The sequence below is a fragment of the Mycteria americana genome, chromosome 16 (assembly GCF_035582795.1).
Source record: "Mycteria americana isolate JAX WOST 10 ecotype Jacksonville Zoo and Gardens chromosome 16, USCA_MyAme_1.0, whole genome shotgun sequence".
Lineage (NCBI taxonomy): Eukaryota > Metazoa > Chordata > Aves > Ciconiiformes > Ciconiidae > Mycteria > Mycteria americana.
Window position 1 is genome coordinate 6511348 of NC_134380.1, and position 19828 is coordinate 6531175.

Here is a 19828-nt window from a genome sequence, read left to right on the forward strand (position 1 = left end):
TGAATTAATACCTGGCTGCCCAGGAAGTGGTGCGTCACTTTGTTATTCTGCAGGTCCCAGAGGACAATCAAGCCCCTGCTGTATCCAATTAGGATCTGGTCAGGGTTCTTAGGATGCTCCCGAAGGGCTTCCACCAATTCACATGATCGCCTGTTACAGTAATCTTCTGGTACCCTACAGAAGCAGAAGAGAAAACCAAGAAAAGTTTATTCCAGGTACAACCCAATATGACTGTAATAACAGTTCAGGTATGAGAATGAGAAATTAAGGAACAAAAAGTTCAAACAGATGAGAATAAGCACGATCTTTTCACGAATCCTTCAAGCAGCAGAAAAGTCTTATGTAAGACATCACACGAGGCCTGCCACATGAACATGCATCCAGTCTCATTTTCTTCAGGGAAAACTCAAGATTTACAACGAATTCCAGGACTGGATCCCAGGGCTGTAAAGACAGTCTGAATCACCCACCCTATTCTCTTATGACCCTTACAGAATAAAGGTAACATGGAAATGTCAGTAGGAAGCAACAATGACATGAAGTAGGACAGTTTTCAGCAGCACTTGAATCTCCAGAGTGGCAAAACCCTCATTTGGACAAAGCATCATCAGAAGTTGTGCCACTGGTCAAAAATGTTATGTTAAAGCATAACATTTTTTGCAAAAGTAAACACAAGGGACAGGGCACAAGGTTTGCATATTTACTCCAAGTGTCTCCTGTATAGTTCTGCCTATGTGCTATAACTCCACGGTGACAGCACTGGGTTGACCAGGACAGAAACTGTTACTTAACACATACCAGGACCAAAAGTTACTTTCACAGGAGTCATGCAGATTTGGACAACACTTAACACAACATTGAGGCCCCAATACATAATCTAGGGTGACATTTTAACAAAGCATATGCCTGCTAATGAGATTCCATCTCTACACAGCAGTGCCTGTTTGCTCACTCACCGCTGCAGCACAGCCTCAGAGGTTATGGTCCTGTCCTCTAGCACTCTAAATGATGGAAGCTCCACTACAAAGATGTTGCCACTCTCTGTGCCAAGATACAGGACTTCCCGTGAGGAATAGGGAAGGACAGCTGTTATCTGCGTGGCACTCGGCGGAGACCTGGGGATGCAAAGAGATTCTCATCAACTGCATGCAAGAAGACTACTGTTACTGAACTTGAGAGAACGAACAACTCAACAAGGACATTTACAAGTGTCATTTGTTTTATAGGCAGAGATTTTGAGCCAGGCATTATTTTTCTGAAGGGGGAAAACACTAGCTTTACGATAAATTATGTCAAAAGACATAATTTGACAAGTGTGTGGACGAAGACCCAGATGCCTTTTTACAGAAGGCTCTCTTAAGTGTCCCCAAAGGAGCTAAAAATAGCTCACCCAAAACTGGCAAGATCAAGTGAAACTAAAACCATAGCAGTATTTTAAACTCCGCTTAAGGGATGCTTAGATTTACTTAACCTTAAGATTTACAGCTCCTGTACACACAGAAGTGGATGCACAATGTTAAAAAAAGATGTCACCCTTTACATTGGTACAACACTCTTAAAAGGTGGTCTCCCGGGCCCTAGCCAACTCCTGTTTGGTTTCCATGGATGCCCCTTTAATGGATTCACAGGAGAGAGAGTCTGTAAGAACAGGACAAGCTCTAGCTAGAACAATAGCAGAATTTTCTTACTTGCTTGCTTATCCTCAAACTAGCTCAAAAACACTCTTGCAGATTACCCAGGTGGCCCTTTCAAGGTGAAGCGGTGCTCCTCCCGCAGCTCAGATGCTCCACTGTGCTGCTTCAGACTCCAGAGATGCAAGCTGTTATCATCTAGCAATGTCACCAGCTGGCACTACAACACCACACAATATGTTTTTTCCAGAATCACAATATTAAATATAACACAGTAAATCTAGCAATAAAGTTGCTGCTGTTCTTAATTCTCTGCTAAAACAGGACTGAGGAGCCAGCCACAGCTCTTTATAGCGGTGGGTATATAATGCAGCAATGCTGTTAGCTAACAGCAAGGGATTTGGGGGTTGGGGTGAGACAAGAAGTAGCCTAAAGGCTGAAAACCCTCTTATACAGGACAAAGGCACAGGTTATCACTGAGGGGGATGACAAGGATTTAGGCTCTTGAAAAAGATCAGCCTATGCTGTAAAGCTCAGCCAGGCAGCTGCAGGCTGTTAGCTCACCACCTTCTCGCTCAGCATGGTTTACTGCAACACACCCCAGCTTTGGGTGGGGCTGATACAGTCTACTACACCACACTCCTTGCATTCTTCGCGTCCAACCTCATTCTGGAGGGTTGTGTCAGAGTCCTTTTATGAGCCCATACATGCTGGCTGTATGTTCAAATTGAAGCATTTTACCTGCTGAAGCCACACCTGGTGCAACACTCCCCACGGGAGTTTCAGCTTATACCATTAGTTAAGCAAACAGTCACCCAAAACTGCCCCAAGAATTAAGTCCCTGTCATAAAGAGGGCATTCATTCTACACTGGGGGCATCAGGCAGCAAAGTATGTGGCCAAGATATCAGTCTGCCAGTCAAGGGAAGGGAAAGCAGTTAGACAACCACCAGACATTTGGAAAATTCTGCCTTCCTATTTTTAGTTTGTGGCAATCCCCAAGAGCAAGATTCAATACCCCAGAACACAAAGGCAACAAGCTTAACACCAGGCAAGGTTAGCAGTCCTGTTTTGAACTCCTGAAAATAATCAAATCAGTTCAGCAGCAGCTACTGTTCTATCTGTTCTGCAGAAGAAAGACCACCCAGTCCTATTGAAAGAAGGAAGTTCTTGCTTCTGCAGCAGATTGCCTGAACTATTCTGGCCTTATTACCATTCCCAATATGTTGCTTGAGATAAATGACTAACAGTTACGAACAATAAAGCTGCTCTCAAGTTTTACCAAGCATCTCCACAGCAACAAGTGCTGCTGAGAGCACAAAATACAGTGGGATAAGTATTCCTGACCAAGCAGCATTTGAATATACTTGGTAATAGGAGCCCAGTTGCATGGAACAAACTCAACACCTGTTTAAGAGAGGTCTGCATAAGTCGCAGAGGTACTGAAAATACACTTACCTGATCAGGTATAAAGTGAATCTGCATTACAGTATTGTTTTCTTCATGTAAACCCATGAACTCCACCCCAGGAGCACCATATCTGAAGAGTTTGTTGAGGATCTACAGTATTTAAGATGACCCACAGCTAGAATTAATTGATAAGAAGCTTGCTAGCAAGCAAGATGAAAAGGGATTAGTTTGAAACCATGTTTTACTGTTAGTTATCTGGACTGAAAAGAACCAATGCAAATCTACTTTGATTTTATATGCTTGTGGCAGGTTATGCACACTACAGGAGAACATGGAAGTTTACTTCATCCTTTGAGCATATGCAGAAGAGGTGCCTGGACCCTGGTTTTTCTCAGAGATGTTTAGTGGTTTCCCAGACACTACAATCCTGCTTAACTAATTTGTAACCAAGAGACAGATGGCTACCGCCTGCATGTGGAGTCCAGCCTCTGAACACAAACAACACCAGGAATGAATGATTAAGCAGGCAGAGAGAGCACCAACTTTTCCTTTCTGGGCTGAGTGATATGCCTGTTTTACAGCTTGCCTAGCTGGTACTGTGCCATGGGAATCACCTCAGTGCCTTGCATATACACAAAAATTGGACGGGACAACATTAGCAAAAAAAAAAGTCACTACCTTCAATGTTTAGGTCTTTACTACCTGGATGGTCAAAAACTCGGGAAGCTGAAAGCGTTTCTGACTTCAGTTTTAACCTTTGAAATAGAATTGCTTTAAAAACAACAAAAAAAAGGAACCCTGCCCCAAATATTTAAACAGCCCTGGAATTTACAACATGAATGATTGCTAAACTTAGGCCAGATCTAGTCTGACCTTCTGCACAGCAGGAGCAAAGAGTCTTGTGTAATATCTGCACCAGTTCAGCTTCTGTTTGAGCTATAGTTCAGCCCTTGGCAAGATAATCCCATCCCGATCAGACCAAAATCACTTCAAACCTAGGCAAACTGTTCCAATGTTCCAGTAACCCTTGCTTGCAAATTTATACTTAGTGTAGCTTTTTACAGTGTCTTCAAAGTTGCACATTCTGATGCGGTCAGAGAAATCTAGCCAAAGTTGTTCAAAAGAATACAGTTTGATGGCTCCCGATCGCGTTCCAATGGCCATAAGGCGGAGAAATGGGCTATAGCCCAGTGCACTGGGTTGATGGGGAAATCCATGTTCCACAGTCTGGTAGAGAGAAAGAAAAATCATGATTAACAGCATGTTTCATAGGCATTGTTGTATACCAGTAAAATACAGAAGTTAAATATGGCATGGCACTCTGAAATACAGCACTTAATGGCAGCTTTTTCTGTTGAAAAGTGTTCAAACACAGGTTAGATTTGCTGAACAATAGCCTAAGGATGAATCTATTCCAAGAACCCCTGGCTCCACAGCCAGGATATGCAGAAGTGTAACAGAAATGAAAGAGAAATATTCTGAAAACAGCAACCCAATCAGCTCTTTATGTTAAGATTATAAATAACTCTGCATAAGCACAGCTTACTCAGACACCACAATACACTCCATCACTCCACATCAACTTTACTTCTATAAACCAACTGCTCAGCACAATTTGGAAGTCTGACACAAATACTGCGTATTGTAAGGTCAGCTTTATCTGCCAGATTCCACAACAGCTCAGCCTTCACGACCTCCTCCTGTTGACTGACATCAAGAAATGGTGCAAAGCTATGAAGAACTATTGAGTGAACATCAATGTTCATCAAGAAAACTAAACAGATTTCCTATGGGGCAGTCAGGAAAACTAACGTAACTGATATCCATTTTCCAGAGGTAACACAAGGAACACTGGAATTTAATGACAGCATGAGCCTGCTAGGCCACCTCAGACTAATTCAAAGCCATTTGGTAATAAAAAGATGTCAGTCACTATCATGGGGAGCAGTATGTTGCTTGGCCTTAGTGGCTTCCCTAAAGTACAATTTACACTGCACCAAGAGGAAGACTTGGAGCATGTTGTACACACCACACTTAGCACGCCTGATGCATTTACACGCTATGAAATAATATTCTGCCATATTTACAGGATGCAACCAAGCTGCTTGTAAAATAGCTCAGTCAAGTTTTTAGAAGTGCTAATGTACAGCTATTATCATTGTTTAGACAAAACAAGTATGCATGAGTGTTCAACAACATATAGCCATGTAAAGAGGGATTTGTGTGCCCAAAGATTAATAGAGCTACTTCCTGGAAAACACTGTTATCGTTACAGTCCCAGCTTCTGGAAAATATGTTCTTCTAAGGCAAGCTGGTCAGCTACAGAATAGGAATTTGTTACAAAACAGCCTGAGGACCACTCATACAAAGAAAAAAAAAAATTGAATAAGCAGAGAACCCTCCATCTACAGAAGTAAGCACTTGCACCTCACTCCCATCCTCATTTCCATCATGTCTTTGAGACAGAGCTACCACATCACTTGGCTTTATGGTTTATTCAACCTAAAAGTAACACCTGGACTTTATTTCCTGCATAGTGATTTCCCAACTTAATCCCTTGCAGGAGAATCAAATAAAGCCGGTTTCATTTCTGTGGTCATGCCATTAGCCTGACGTGCTCCCAGCTGCTACAAAGTAGTTTAATGCCCTTTTACTGCTCCTGCTGAAAGACACAGGCATAGGAGGATGTGGCTAACTCCACAGTCTGCCAAATTGCTTCAGTTTTAGCCGTTTGATCACAATTCCTAAATTGTAAAAATAGACCTCCTTCCTCTAAATCATCAGTTACCCCAGCCTAAGGTCCCATTAGGGGAACATGAGCCATTTCAGATGACAGAAAATTGGAAATACTGGAGTATTTCCCAATTTTCTGCTTGCCAACTCATAAGACTGGGCAAAGGAGTAGTTACTAATTTTTAACCTTTTGTATGTAGTAAATTAAGATTAGTACTACTGGCTTTAAGACCACTGAGTTTATTTCCCTTTATGACAACTTAATCTCCAGCCTTATTTATATTCTAAGAAGGTAATTTAAGTGTTAAGTTTGTATTATTAAAAACAAATTTTGAGAAGTCAATCTTTTTAATGTCAGCCTTGAAGTTGTTGCTAACCAACCTTTGCTTAGCTGCACATATAAAACTTCCTAGAGGAGACTGTATGAAATTAGGAACTATCTATAGGCTCAGAATTAAAACAGGGTGGTTTTCTAATACAGCACAGGCAAAGAGGAATTTCTCTGTGCCATGATGGCTACTGAGACAACACAGAAAAGCTTCCTAGTTGTCAAAGTTGTGGGAGTATGAAGCCATGGTATACAATTCTGGGAAGACGACTCAAGATAACATGTTATCTTAACAACAAATCAGACATTTAGTTGAATCAGGTGTACCATGGGCAATAGACACCATTCCACTCTCCCCCAAAACAGAGTGAGGAACTTGTTAGGGAGACACCAGTGTAATTCCACTGTTTTAGTTTCAACTTGTTCACAGTCACTGCACTGTCATGTCATCAGCACAACTAGATGCCATTTTCAATGAAACTTCAATTAGAAACTGTGTTTATTCTATTTCTTCCAGCCCAGAAGATAAGGCTTTAGCCATAATTCTAACAATAGAAAACCATGACTTATACAATACTGTACTGCCTGTTAGGAAGCTGTCAATACTAGCCTTGATATTGGCCTAATGATATCTTGGCTTTGATGTGTTCATTTGTAAATACATTAGACAAGTCAATAAAAGCTTTAATTTTCAAGTAAGAGACCTATGAACTGCATAACTGAGTGTGTACCATTCAGTAACAATAATAGGAGGGCAAATTTTTCTTCAGGTTTTCCTTCAATAGAAAATTTTAAGTACCCCCCCATCCCATAGACAAATTTGCAAAAGCTACAGTAACTATTACATCCAGGAGTAAACTGTTAGTAGTAGAAGGCCACTGTAGAAAATAGTACCACATGCAGAAGCACAAGAAGAGAGTATCAGTAACAACAGCAGCACGTTACACAACTGCTTATGCAGTAAAGTACATGTAGTAATGGTTTCTGATAGCTTTGAATCTTTAACCAAGATGCCCATAAAGAAGATAACTCCCTCCTATGTCATTCATATGTTTCCACAGCCAGGCAAGGGTGGCTTTTTGGATGTATTTGACACCACCAGGGCCAGGCATTCACATTCACTGTACTGATTACCCAGATCTTTTTCTTGTACTTATTTACACCCAGTTGCTAAATCACATCAAGTCGGCTGGCCTCCTTTTCTCCCCTCTCTCCGGCAGCTTTCATCAGCCAATCCTTTCACCTGCTCAGCAGGTAAACCCAGGAGGGGGGAGCGAGGGGGGCAGAAGGCAAGAGAGGTTACAATGGAGCCTTTCAGCAGAGCTGAAACAAGAAACTGCAGTGCCCACAATGTGCCCTCCTTCTCAAAAGGGCCTTTGTTTCTTTGAGGAAAGGTAGGAGCTTTCATTTTCATTTTCCTCAGACCACAGATTTGTCAGACTCAGTAAAAGTAAGCCTGATGTCAGCAGCATTAACTAACAGAAATGCTTCATGTCAGTCATATTTACTGCAGGAAAAACGCGGCCAAACTTAACAGTTGTTCCCAGCCCACACTAAAGCTGTGCAGATGAAATTCAGTGCTGTCTTCCTTCTTTCATTTCTCTCCGCTTCTCCTCTGAGATTGTTTTATGACAAAGCAGAGACAAACCCAACCACAGGCAATACAAACCCTGTACGTTTGTTAATATGTCTTTTGAAGAAACAATGAAGCCTGTATGTGTTAAATCTACTTTGCATAGACACTAATTCAGATTTAAGGTAAGCTATCCATCATGCCCATTAGCAAAGGGTTAGGAAGACTGAAAAAGAGGGGAAAAAACACAAAGCCATAAATTAAATGCAATGCTCCCAGTTTGGTAACATTCAGCTGTAAGACAGGCTGGTTCACCTGTGTGTTACCCATCATCTAGTCTGACAATGCCAGCCTGAACACGTTTGTTCTGCAGGGCTTGGACTGAGCCAAAGGCATCCAAATACTACTTCCAAAAGCAGGATAAACTTAAAGAAGTAGACTGCCAAGTTCACATACCTTATCCTTCATTCTATCCACTGAGCTAAAAACAGATTCTTGCAACAGGTACACACAAGTATGGGAAGTTCTTACTCATACAGAGAAACAGATACGCAAAGCTAAGTGACTAGCAGAATTTAGGAAGGTGTTTTTTGAAACAAACACAAGTTTGAGCACAGTTTGAAGAGCTAGCTCAGTGGTCAATCAGTCCTCTAAAACCATCTGGACCACCTCTTTATCTGGAACAGAAATGCAAGAGGGAAACAGTAAAAAGATCACAACCTATTTATACTTGAGGGAGTAAACAAACAAAAAAAATCCACCACCAATTAAAAAGACTTTTTTAATTTAAGTCCATTACTAGGTCAGCATGGCCAAATACATTCCACTACATTAACACTAAACTTGTGTGGCATCATGCATTCATATTCAACTTCAGTGTAAACAATAAAATGAGGGCAGGAATCCCCAGCACTTTTAAGGTGCAGACCTTCCATTTAGTTGCTACCAGCATCACACAATGAAGAGGTGCGAATACACCATGCAGTTTCTCTGACCAGCAACTTTATAGTCCCACGAAATATTTCCCAAGCAGGTTCGCAACCAGAAGTGTTTCAAAGACCTCAAATAACAAGTGTTTAAAAACTTGCTTACCAGCACTAATGTGCTTGCTTTACTAGCACATTAGACAAGGACAGTCTTGGCACAGAAAGTACTATGTTTCTTGGCTCCTTGAAGCCACAACTTTCAACAGGACAGAATTAAGGTCTGACTTTCCCAGATCTTCTCAGTCTACCTAGGTGTGAGTAGATGTTTATTGTATCAAAGGGTAGAGGCTTTCAAATGATCCATTATCTCTGGAAATACTGCAATGGGACGCACAAGACTTGGAAAAAGAAAACTTTATGCAAGAAAAAAGTATAGTGTAAAAGATGCTGGTATAATGTAATGGTATAATGTTCATTCCCTTTCCGATTCTTGTTAGAAAAGAACAAGTTACTGTGGCTTACAAGTGCAAATGCATTTTGCAAGGCCTTTAATTACCAAGTTGTTAATGAGAGTAAACCATTAGGAAGTGTCCAAAGTAGTCACCTCTCTAGAAACAAGATGCAATATTTACCTTCAGGACTGAATCAAATGGAGTCACAAATCCTGATGCCAACTTCTAATATATTTGGAAGTTTCCCTCTGCTGCAAAAGCTAGTTCTTTCAACCCTGTTTTGCATCATCCAAATTAGCCTGTCTCTGGCCAAACATTCTCATAAGAGAGTTTGACCAAACCTTTTCCTAAGAGAAAGGCACATTCAAGGAAGAAACATCCCTGCAAAGGTTTTTCCAAGGCGTATACAATTTTATACACTTATAAGCACTTCTGACCCATCCCTGGGATGTCTTCTGAAGCTGACATTGCATTCAGCTAAGTGCAAGCAACTCAATCCTGGTCTTCATTTACTGAAATTTTTACTGCATCTGCACTAGCGTTTCCTCGTGATAGCAAGCAGAAAATAGGTCTGAAGCACTCTTGAGTTCCTTTTGTCTCCCCAATAGCAGGGAGGTATGCATGGAAATGGTGCGGGTTAGTACCAAATTACATTACATCATTCATCTCAAATATCCAAAGTTCCACTTTAAGTATATATCTACACTAGGATTTTAATGAATCAAGGAGCTTATTTCCTAGGCTGACTTCATTTATCCATTATACTCTTCAGCAAAATTCCATTTAAACCTTGGACATACAAAACCTACAAATATATTTCTGATACCCAATGAAGGTGTTTGTAAGTAGCCATTAGCCTAGCAATGAATTAATACTAGGCATTTACAAAGATGAAAGCCCTGTGTTCCTGGCCAGGGCTCAAAAGAAAATGCCCAGAGCATTGGATAGATAGCACAGCCATTGCCATTTCCTCTTCACAGAGGGAAGGAAAAAAACTAGATTCAGACTAAGATAATAGCGAGTTCATTATTAATGACCACTGTGCTCCCTAGGTGCTACCCCATTTCTACCACAGACTCTGAAATTCACATTTAAAAAAACAGAGCTATACTTATAAACCCAAAGTATAATCACGGACAAAGTACTCTGGCTTCAGTTGCATCATAAGCTGTGTCTTACTGTGTATCTTTAGAAAAATGTTTACTTTCACAGTGGTATTGCAAAGATTACCTATAACATAAGTAGTCACAACACATAGCAGGACAAACTACAGAACACTCAGAGTATATAAAAGCTGCTGCGAAGATCTCTTCTTTCAGCAAGTGCCACTCAACAGTGTGACAATATCCTTTTTCTTGAAAACGAAAGCCAGAATTGAGAACATGCTCGTGAGCTTAAAGAAAACTAGTCAGGCACATTGGGGAAAGAAGGGCAGAACTGAAAAAGAGAACAAGCCACCTCTCCTAAATTTAACTTTTCCACCCACACTCAAGTAGTTTTTCCTTCCCTTTACACTGTGCAGTGGCTCAGGATAGATTTGCCTCACACACATATGCCTTGAAGTTTGAGGAAAGCACTGTACCTTGTTAAACTGGAAAAGGTCGCGTTTAAGCCTCTCTCTCACAGGATCATGTCCGGGTCTTAAGAACCTTCTCATTTTCCTCGCTGTAGTACCTTGGCATCAAAAAACCTAACAGGAAAAAAAAAAAAGCCAAAGCCATATAAACAAAAGCAGCCCGAGAAGAGAAGCAAGCAGAAGTAGGTTATTTATTTTGGTTTAGCAGGTAACGCAAATCAGCCAGAGCAGAACGAGACAACATCATTATTGAGTAACTAAAACCTGATACCACCACAGAGTGGCATCTCTGGTGCAGGACTTACACAATACCATTTTCACACTGCTAGAGCAAACCAGTACAGATAAGCTAAGAGGATTTCAGAAAAGTTTTTTACACTTGGCCTTTTTGCGATCACTTCAGTTGACCTTTCCAAAGAGGCAAGCAAAACTGCAGCATTTGCATAAACATTTAGACAAACCCAATCTAAAGGCTAACTCGCAGGCTCAGAGGCATTATTGACTAGTATCAGTTTTCACCCCAGGTAACCCTCCAGCTATTGAGCTAAAAGAGAGAGAATCACATTTTCAGCTCACTCCATGGGTACAGCAGAAAGGACGCTGTGCTGCCTGCAGGGTAGCACATTAATTATTAACTTGCTTTTGTAAATTATCAAGCCTAACTCCCTGCTCAAGGTGGGGGTAGGGGAAGGAAATCTTGCACCTGCAGTTCAATGTGCAGCTAGAAGCACAAGCCTTTCAGTTTATCTCACTGCCTTGTGTGTCTCACAGTACCAAGAGGATCCAAGCAGCACAAATTAGACCTGACTTGCAACCTGGCAATCACACTGCAGATACCAGGCTACAGCCTCATATTCTGTACAGCTCAAGAGATTCTTTGTCACATCTCCCCTCTGCAGAGGTGCTAAGTGGCAAGTAAAACTCTGCCAACTCAAGAGCAAAGGTTTGAATTGCATCCTGAGAACTTACCTTGGCATAAGCCCTCCTGCCTGCCCTGGCCATCTTTCACAAGCTCCAGTTTCCAGCGTACAGACAGCTCAGCTGTTCATAGCAGCTACTGGATGCTCCAGTCAGTATTTTATTTTAATTTGTTGGACAGGAAATTATAGCAATTTACCAGCTACTCTGTACACAACACACATGCACAGTGGGGGCCAGAAATTCTGAGGTGCAATGAAGAATCAGCATAGATATTCTATAGTACCCATCATCAGAAGAGGTACATACACATGTACAGCAAGGTGGGGAGCAGGGGGGAGAAGGCTAGTGTCACAAGCGGAAGAGAGGGACCAGGAGCACCAAAGGGACTGTCAAGTGAACAGAGGGCCTTGGGCCCTTGTTCAGACTGTGGGGCTGGATGGTGACTACGGGAATAGAGCTTTCTTAGTCTATCTGGACAGATGGGAGTAGCAGAGCTGGCAAACAAAGTGGCTATCTGTGCACTCCTGCCAATAACGATGGTCTTTGGTTAATGACTTAAATCAGAGAGCAATTTCTGAGGAGCTTGAGTTGTTTTTCAAATGGTTTCTAGCAAGGCCTCACCAGCTGTGAAGGACCAAGAAAAGAAAATGGTATTATAAATAGGATACTCCATATTCATATTTTGACAAGTCCCTTTAGAAAATCCCTAAGCTAGAACTTGTATCCCTTTGATGCATTACTCCCCTTTTACCTTTCCTGCTCACACTCCAAAATCTCCGGCCACTGTCCGGAGCTCACTAAGAGGACTGCAATGCAGTCCTGGTTCAGAGGACCAGAAGATCACATCAGCACCCAGAGCCTGAGTCAGTTAGTCCCCACCTAGAATCACTAGCATCTCCACTCACCATGGAGGAAAGTGGCTCTGAGCAGGCAGCTACAGGCATCTGTGTTCGTGAACCATGCCATCAGCACGTGCAGGGGTGAAGAATATGCACAGAAACACATATAGCAGGGGACCCCAAAAAAGAGAGGAAGAATAAAAGTGTAGTTTACTTGGAAAGTATATCCTTCTACAATGATTTAGGTACCTCAACTAAAATTTCAAAAACCGTATCAGATCATAAGTCTTCTTTTACCAGACATTCCTGAAAGATGGACATATTTACACAAGGCTATATTTACTCTAAGTTAGCAAAAGCTACAGAGCAGTGACAAGCTGCTGTGCTATGCAAGGAGAGCATATCACACCCATGTATAACACACAGTTTGCCCTTAGCCAGACAAGGAAAGGAAAGTGCCAAAAAGACGCACCCTTTCCCACTGTCAATCAATATCCTGGACCTGTTAAACTAGGCAAACCCACAGAGAAACTCTACTAATTATCCTCCCCACTTTAGAAAAGAGACCTCCTCAGCTGTGACAGCAGAGACAAACTCACTGTTAAGAGCAAAGAAAAAAGAAGAGTGGGCTTGATTTGAGAGAGACACAACTTTATATTTAACACCTGCTAGAATGTTTTGTCCTGAAATATTAATTGCATCTAGAAGCATGTTGTTTTAACCTGCTTATGCAAGAGATCTAGCATTCACACTCCAGCCCACAACAACTTGCTCAACTGGCTAAGGAGCATAGTAGTTCAGAATCAAGCAGTAACTCACTTGAAGAAACATCATCCTGGCAAGCTGATGTGCCCATTACGATCAGAGAAGGCATGCTACGAAAGTCATCTCTCATTGACTTGTATGAGGGTTTCATGCCTGACCAAAGAATTCCTGAGCGTCACAGTATGGGAGGACATGAGAGGAAAAGCAGTTTTGAGCAGAGGCAAAGAAGGAACAGCAAAGAGAATGGCATCCACTGTAGCACAGGTTGTCCAAGCAGAATTATTATTACAAGTTTACAAGGCTCTTGTCAACAAGAATGACTTTCTTTTTAGTACAATAAGCAAGTGCCTTTTCCAATTCTAGAAAAACAAAAAGATTCCACAATCTGTATAATCTTATCTTCCAGATGCACATTTACATATTAGCAGACCAGTTTCTCTCCCACACACCTTCGGTATCTTACATAAAACTCCAATCCCATGTGCTCTGCAGTTATCTGCCAGTCAGCATTTACAACCATATGGTAACAGTTGTGGCTACCAGTAGCCAGAGAGGAATTCTCCAGTAGCCTCTGAAGCCATGCCAGGTCTGCATGTATCTAATGTTCTTATTTCCAGGGAGACAATTCTTCAGGCTTTCAAAGACGAGCCTTTTACCAGAAACTATGTGCAACATTCTCTTCTTCTAAGATGCATTGAGGTCAGCTGTTTATAGGCTGAGTCAATCCCAATTTTGCTCATATTCTGTACAAGGACACCTGACAGCAAAGCTCAGAGTGCCCTGAACATCAACCTCCTGCCACTTCGTTAGCTGAATGCTTAGCTAAATATGATGAGGCACCCTTTTGCACCTCATTTGATTAGATCCAGCCACAAAACAAAAGCTCTTCGCTATTTATATAGAAAGGCAACGAAAGCATGAGTTGCAAGATGATCCTGTTTCCAATCACAGACTAAAGAGCAGTTAACATTGAAACCAGATTTCATTCTGGCTTCCTTGCTCAGCTCCATTCATCTTAGATGTTGAGATTTATGGCAAGTACACATGCCACGTCTCACGACAGACCCATATTCAATAGAAGGCCAAATGCTTCTTCCTAGGAGAAGCATTAATTGTACCTCACTGCTGTCTGTTAGCAATCCCATCAGAGCTCTGCATTTTGCTTTGTCTTCATTGCTTTTGCATGCAGCAATGCTTCTTGATGCCTATGCACAGCTTGCTGAGACATTCTGGATTTTCTCCATTAACTAGGCATGGGCTGGGGGGGAATTACCCTTTGTAGAAATTTTTTGCAATTTTTGCTTATGTCCTCCCATGATACTGGAATTTCCAACCAAAAGTATAAAAGAAGCAATGTTGTAAGTCCCAATCACACAAGTTAATCCAGTCTTACAAGATGTGGAAGCCCAGGTCAGAAGTTTTTACTACGTAGACAGTATTAAGTGTGGATATGGTCCCAAGTTAACCCCACAACAAAAACATACCCATAATGAGTTTATTTTGCTCACGTAGGAGAGTTGCAAGGTACCATCTGTGTGCTTCCTAGGCAACCTTTACTCAACCTGAACATGTTTTCAATGGGATAAGGTCCAACAGCCTTCTTTTCAAAATGCCATCAAGTATCTCAAGAACTCTTAAATCCTGCCTTGCTTTAGGTCTCCTTTTCATTCCTTCCTCATCACCCCTTCCTGCTTACAGGTCCTTAAAGGGAGAACTTCTACCTATGCATCTGATAATAGTTTATCAACCCCGCTAAAATAAAAGAGGCCTTATCAACAAGCTTTGTTTGAACTACAAGCAGTTAGTGCTCCTATAACAAACAGTCACCACCGTGGCCTTGTCTGAACTAGGTTTCCTCCCGCACCCAGAAGTTTGCCTTGTTCCTGTTACCAACAGTCAGCAGCAACAGAACAGAAGCCAGATCAATTGCGCAGGAAAAAGCTATTCCTTAGCACCAATGATCTCACAACAACAAAAATGATCAAAGCATCATTTAAATACTAGTCTTATCAAGCTTATTGATTACAGGAGCCATCAGGCTCACTGTGAAATTACAGACATGACTTGCTGTGAAATGACAAGTTTACAAACACTTTTAGCTTGAAATCTATGAAACAACCCCTAGCTGTTCTTTAACTGGGCTGTCACTGTAAAGTTCACCTCTTACAATCATACTCAGCTGTAACACACTGTTGAGACAGATACTCAAGAAGAAAGCACAAGCCAAGGAGAACAGCTAGAGCAAGGGAAGGAACAGTTGCAGTACGTGGAAAGCTTGGAAGTGTAAGATACCACCCCCTTTTCCCGGCTTCACCGGGAAGATGCTCTAACAACATTAATCTCATAGTTTAATGAGACCATGCAGAGATCTCCCTTACACAACACAACTGCTGATCAACTGCTAGCCCCCAGCACTTGCAGTTTTATAAACAGGAGAACGTTCAGATGTACCTTGCATACAGTAGCGAGGCACTAGCGGAGAGGTAAACCAAAAGATCCTCCTGGAAAAAGGATTTATTTTTGTGAACCTGGAGAGACAGTTAAGTGAACAACTGAACAGACTGTGTCAACACTATGGGCAGGTGGCTGCCCTCCCAAAACACAGAAAATATTAATTAAAAGATCAGAGATAGATTCCCCAAGAACTCTTGGAAAATAATTGAGAACCAATCATACAAATCAGGCAAGTTCAGGTACTTTCACAGCTTTGTGCTTGGAGTTACCAGGGACTGCCCACTCAGAATGAATTTACTAATTGTGCAAACCTTGTGTGTCATTATGACTCCTATTGTGTTCTCCTTGTCATGGGAGCATGACAACATGAAGTTTCAAAACACTACAGCAGAACAAAGTCTTTGCACTGAACATCATTGCACATGATGCAAAACTCTTTGTACATTCCTACTAAGAAGCATGATTAAAATAGAAGAATAGCTTGTAACTTTGGAACAACATTGTACACCAAACATAGTGGGTCAATGGAGTAAACCACAAAAGCATTTGCTTCTTAAAGCAACACAAAAAGATCCAGCTAGAAGAAACTTTCACATGAGAATTGGAGTTTCTATAGAATTTCTGCACAGAAATCAAACTTTTAGTTTATCAAAGGAGGGACTCGTGGTAGCTATTTTAAAGAAAGATCAGGCTACTAGTAGTATCACATACTTTTATTGCCATGTACTAACTGCATTACATTATATATGTTTAAAACCTCTTACTCTTCAACATCTCTCAAGCCTTTATGTCAGCCAAGAAAAAAACACACCTCTTCCATAAGCAATTCCTAGTAATAATCATATTACTGTACCAAAGAGCCACTAGAAGATATAGAACTCTCAACTAGTTTAACTCCTCCAATAATTTTCTTTAGTCAGTAGTTACAGCAGATGCAATTTGTTCAAAACCAAATAAAAGACGTTCCTCAAAGATGTTTGAGAACTCTTCTTCCTTTTCAATGCTGTAAACTAAATGGAGCCCCTCAAGCAGCTACAAGCAGCACTGAGCAGGATTTGGGACTGCTCATTGCTTGCACAGATCATCCTTGTCCCCTCCATGGGCCAGGTTGTCTTTACAAGGAACGTGCCAGGATGCACGGAGAAGCCTTGGGACGTACCACCGCTTTGCATTCCGCTTGCCAGAAGCGCCAGCTTCCCGAATCAAAGCTAAAATCACCAGGCAGCTACTTTGGGCATACAGCTTCACCTGGGACATGGTAAAGCAAGATATTCCAGTTGACTGAAGTGCTCTCAGATGACTACAAAGAGCAACATTCCCCATCGAATAACACATTACAACAGGCAACTTTTACTTTTATCGTCTCAGTGAAGCTGTCTTCCTATCTTATCACTATCCTCACACGAGTGTAAAGCTTTGTGCCCCTACACTGCAGAAACACAGACCCAGAAGTCTACTTCAACTGCTCTACACCATTAACGATGCTAAATATAAACACACAAAACTTTCTCCAAAGCCAAGGTTAAGCCTCACCTCCAGCAGACGAGATGTCAGTAACCACCTTGTTCCCATGCCACAACTGCAGGGCAACCTGAGACAAAGGCTAAACAACTTGTTTCACCTTCCTGTTTCACCTGCTCCCTGTCTGTTAGAAGTAACATGCTCCCTCACCCATCAAGCTCTTACAACTTTGGGGAAGAAAAAAAAAAAAAAGTAACATGATATCTTTAATATGGGCAGGGATTTGTAGGGAAAAAAACACACACACACACACACAAAAAAGAAAATGCTAACAGAGCGTCCCAAAGGAAACATTGCAATTCTTATTAATCACATCTGCTTCGAGCCAGTCGTAGCAGATCGAGACCTACAGGGCCAGGCTGCAGGCAGGGACATCTCCCATGGCAGGACGAGGGGCCACTCCGGGCCGGCTCCCGAGCGGCCGCGGCTCTTGGAGCTTCCCTCACGGGGCCGTTCCCAGCAGCCCCCCAAGGCGGCTCAGCACCCCGGGAGGGCCCCGGCCCGGACCCACTCGCGCCGAGGGCTAAACCAGGAAGTTATGGAGCCAGCGGCCACAGCCGCGACCTCCGCGAGAAAATCCCAGGATGTAAAGCTCCCGTGCGGGTCCCCTCAGCTACACGCTCCGGCCAGAACGAACACAGTACATCAAACTTGTAAGGGAGGGAGGGAAAAAAAAAGCAAACAAAACCCCCGAACAAAGCCAACCCCTCAACGCCAGTGCTTGAAGTTTTATGGGCGAGCGAAGGCCGGTGTGCCGGGGTGCGCTGGGGCACGGGGGCTTCAGGTGTGGACAGCCCCAATGCGTCCGGGCCGGCGCCGGCAGCCAGGCTCGCCGGAGCGGGGCAGCGCGGAGGGCCCGGGCACCCGGCGAAGTGGACCCCCCGGGGGTGGGGGGACCGATGAAGCACCTGCCAGCCCCACCGGAGGGGTTCCGGGAGCAAGCCCGCGGGGCGCTGAGAAGCCCAGGAGGAGCGGGCAGGGTCGGGTGCCGTCCCGGCCCGCCACAGCAAGCCCTGCCGGGGCCGCGCTGACCGGACCCCCCGCGAGGACGCCCTCCCCGGAGCCTGTCCCGCCAGGCCGACCCCGGTCCCGCACCCCCCGCGGAGACCCAGCGAGCCGCGCTCACCTGCGGGGCCTGGAGCCGGGCAGCCCCGACCTCGCTCCGCTCCCCCTCGCCTGCGCGGCGGCGGCGGCCTCCCCGGACACCTCTGGGAGGGGTGCGGCAGGGCGGGGCCTAGAAGCAAACCGCCCCCACGGGCCGCGGCCCCACTTATGCAAACCGCCCTCCAGGGGCGTGGCCCCGCATGCAAATTAAGTCGACCCGCAGCCTCTCCTCCCTTTCCTCCGGCGCGGTCATGAATAATTCAGCACTCCCCTCGCTCGGAGCCAATCAGAAAGCGGCCACTGCCATATGGGCGGCCGCGCTGCCCGGCTCGGCGAGAGCGCTTCGGGACGCCCCGCGCCCCCCCCCCCAGCCTCGCCCGCCCTGGCCCCGGGGAGACCCGGACACCGGCCGAGGCCGGGGTAGCGGGCCGGGAAAGCCTGCTCCCATGCTGTGTCAGGCCTCCTCCTCCCGGCTCTGTTCGTCCACCAGTCCCGCGAGGAGCAGGGACTTAGCACGAAGCCGAGGGAAGGTGCCAACCTTCCCGCAAAAAAGAAAGACATGGAAAGGCTTCAGAGAAAGTTGAAGCCTTACAGAAAGTTGGCTCACAGAAAGTTGAAGCCTTAGTTGGAAAGAGCCACACAACTGCCACTATCTTGCTACACCGCTTGGCTACAGACAGCCCGCATCCTACTGCAGGGAACAACAGCTGGGCGAGGAATCAGTAGTTATGTGGAGTGCAACCACAGGCCAAGGTCTGCCAACCTCTCTGCATCCATACAAAAGTTTGAAATTACCTCTGACAAGGGGCCAGTAACAGTCAACATTTCAGCCAAGCTTCCAAAAGTGATGTTTTTCAAATAAAATACTCATTTCTGTCATCTTCTTGCAACATCCAGCCAATCCACATGGCGGGCCAAAATGAAGCAGTGGTATCAGTCTGCATCATAATCCCATCCTGGTAAAGGCACCGTCAGATGTTGTGGTGCTGAGCAAGGCAGCCACAGTTTCTCAATACTCCCTGCAGTGGTTATTAAACTGTAATTGTTTTGTGCTGAATCAGGGAGTCTCTGCCCCAGCGAAACTCACTGGGTGGCTCTTGTAGAGTTCATCGATACAATTCCACCTTGGCATAAGCAGATGAGACTGATCGAAATCAACAGCAGTGAGTTTGACCTAATTCCAGGACAAAAGTGAGCCTTGTGGGTCAGACTGGAGCTCTTCAGGCTGCGCCTGTTCTTAGAAACTCTCTTCCCACTGCCTTTAATCTGCAAAACAGTCTGGGAGAATGCTGATGGCACAGACTGGAGCTGCCAACAACCCCGGCATTTAAAGAGGACTCTCAGAGCAAAAGCACTTCTTGAAGGAGGGAAGAGGAGGAAGGGGAGGGCATGTGGAAAGAGCTGTCAGACCCTCACCTCAGCACAGCCCTGCTGACTTCCAGCATCTGATAACAGGGGTGCATGCATGAAACAGGACCAGGCGCAGTGCTTGCGGCAGATCCCTGCCACCTTGGGCTACCATACCTCTGACCACGCAGGAGGAAGATGGCAAGGTGTTGTGTGCCAACAGGAATTGCACGTGGATGTACAGACTCC

General features: G+C 43.9%; 1 protein-coding gene across 12 annotated transcripts in view; it reads right to left on the reverse strand.

The window, feature by feature from the left end:
* The window catches only part of LLGL2 (LLGL scribble cell polarity complex component 2), a 35358-nt gene extending 15902 nt beyond the window's left edge, over positions 1–19456 (reverse strand). For 11 of the 12 annotated variants that reach the window (XM_075518512.1, XM_075518517.1, XM_075518515.1 and 8 more), the window contains exons 1-7: positions 18255–18382; positions 10635–10742; positions 4170–4267; positions 3089–3170; positions 1736–1851; positions 957–1115; positions 12–174 (exon numbers count right to left, since the gene is read on the reverse strand). In XM_075518512.1, coding sequence (XP_075374627.1) covers positions 12–174; positions 957–1115; positions 1736–1851; positions 3089–3170; positions 4170–4267; positions 10635–10709 — 693 coding nt within the window. In that variant the 5' untranslated portion in view covers positions 10710–10742; positions 18255–18382. Of the gene's footprint in view, positions 1–11; positions 175–956; positions 1116–1735; positions 1852–3088; positions 3171–4169; positions 4268–10634; positions 10743–18254; positions 18383–19027 lie in introns of those variants that run through there. The other variant, XM_075518507.1, reaches the window with a different exon arrangement.
* Between the last annotated feature and the right edge of the window lie 372 nt (positions 19457–19828).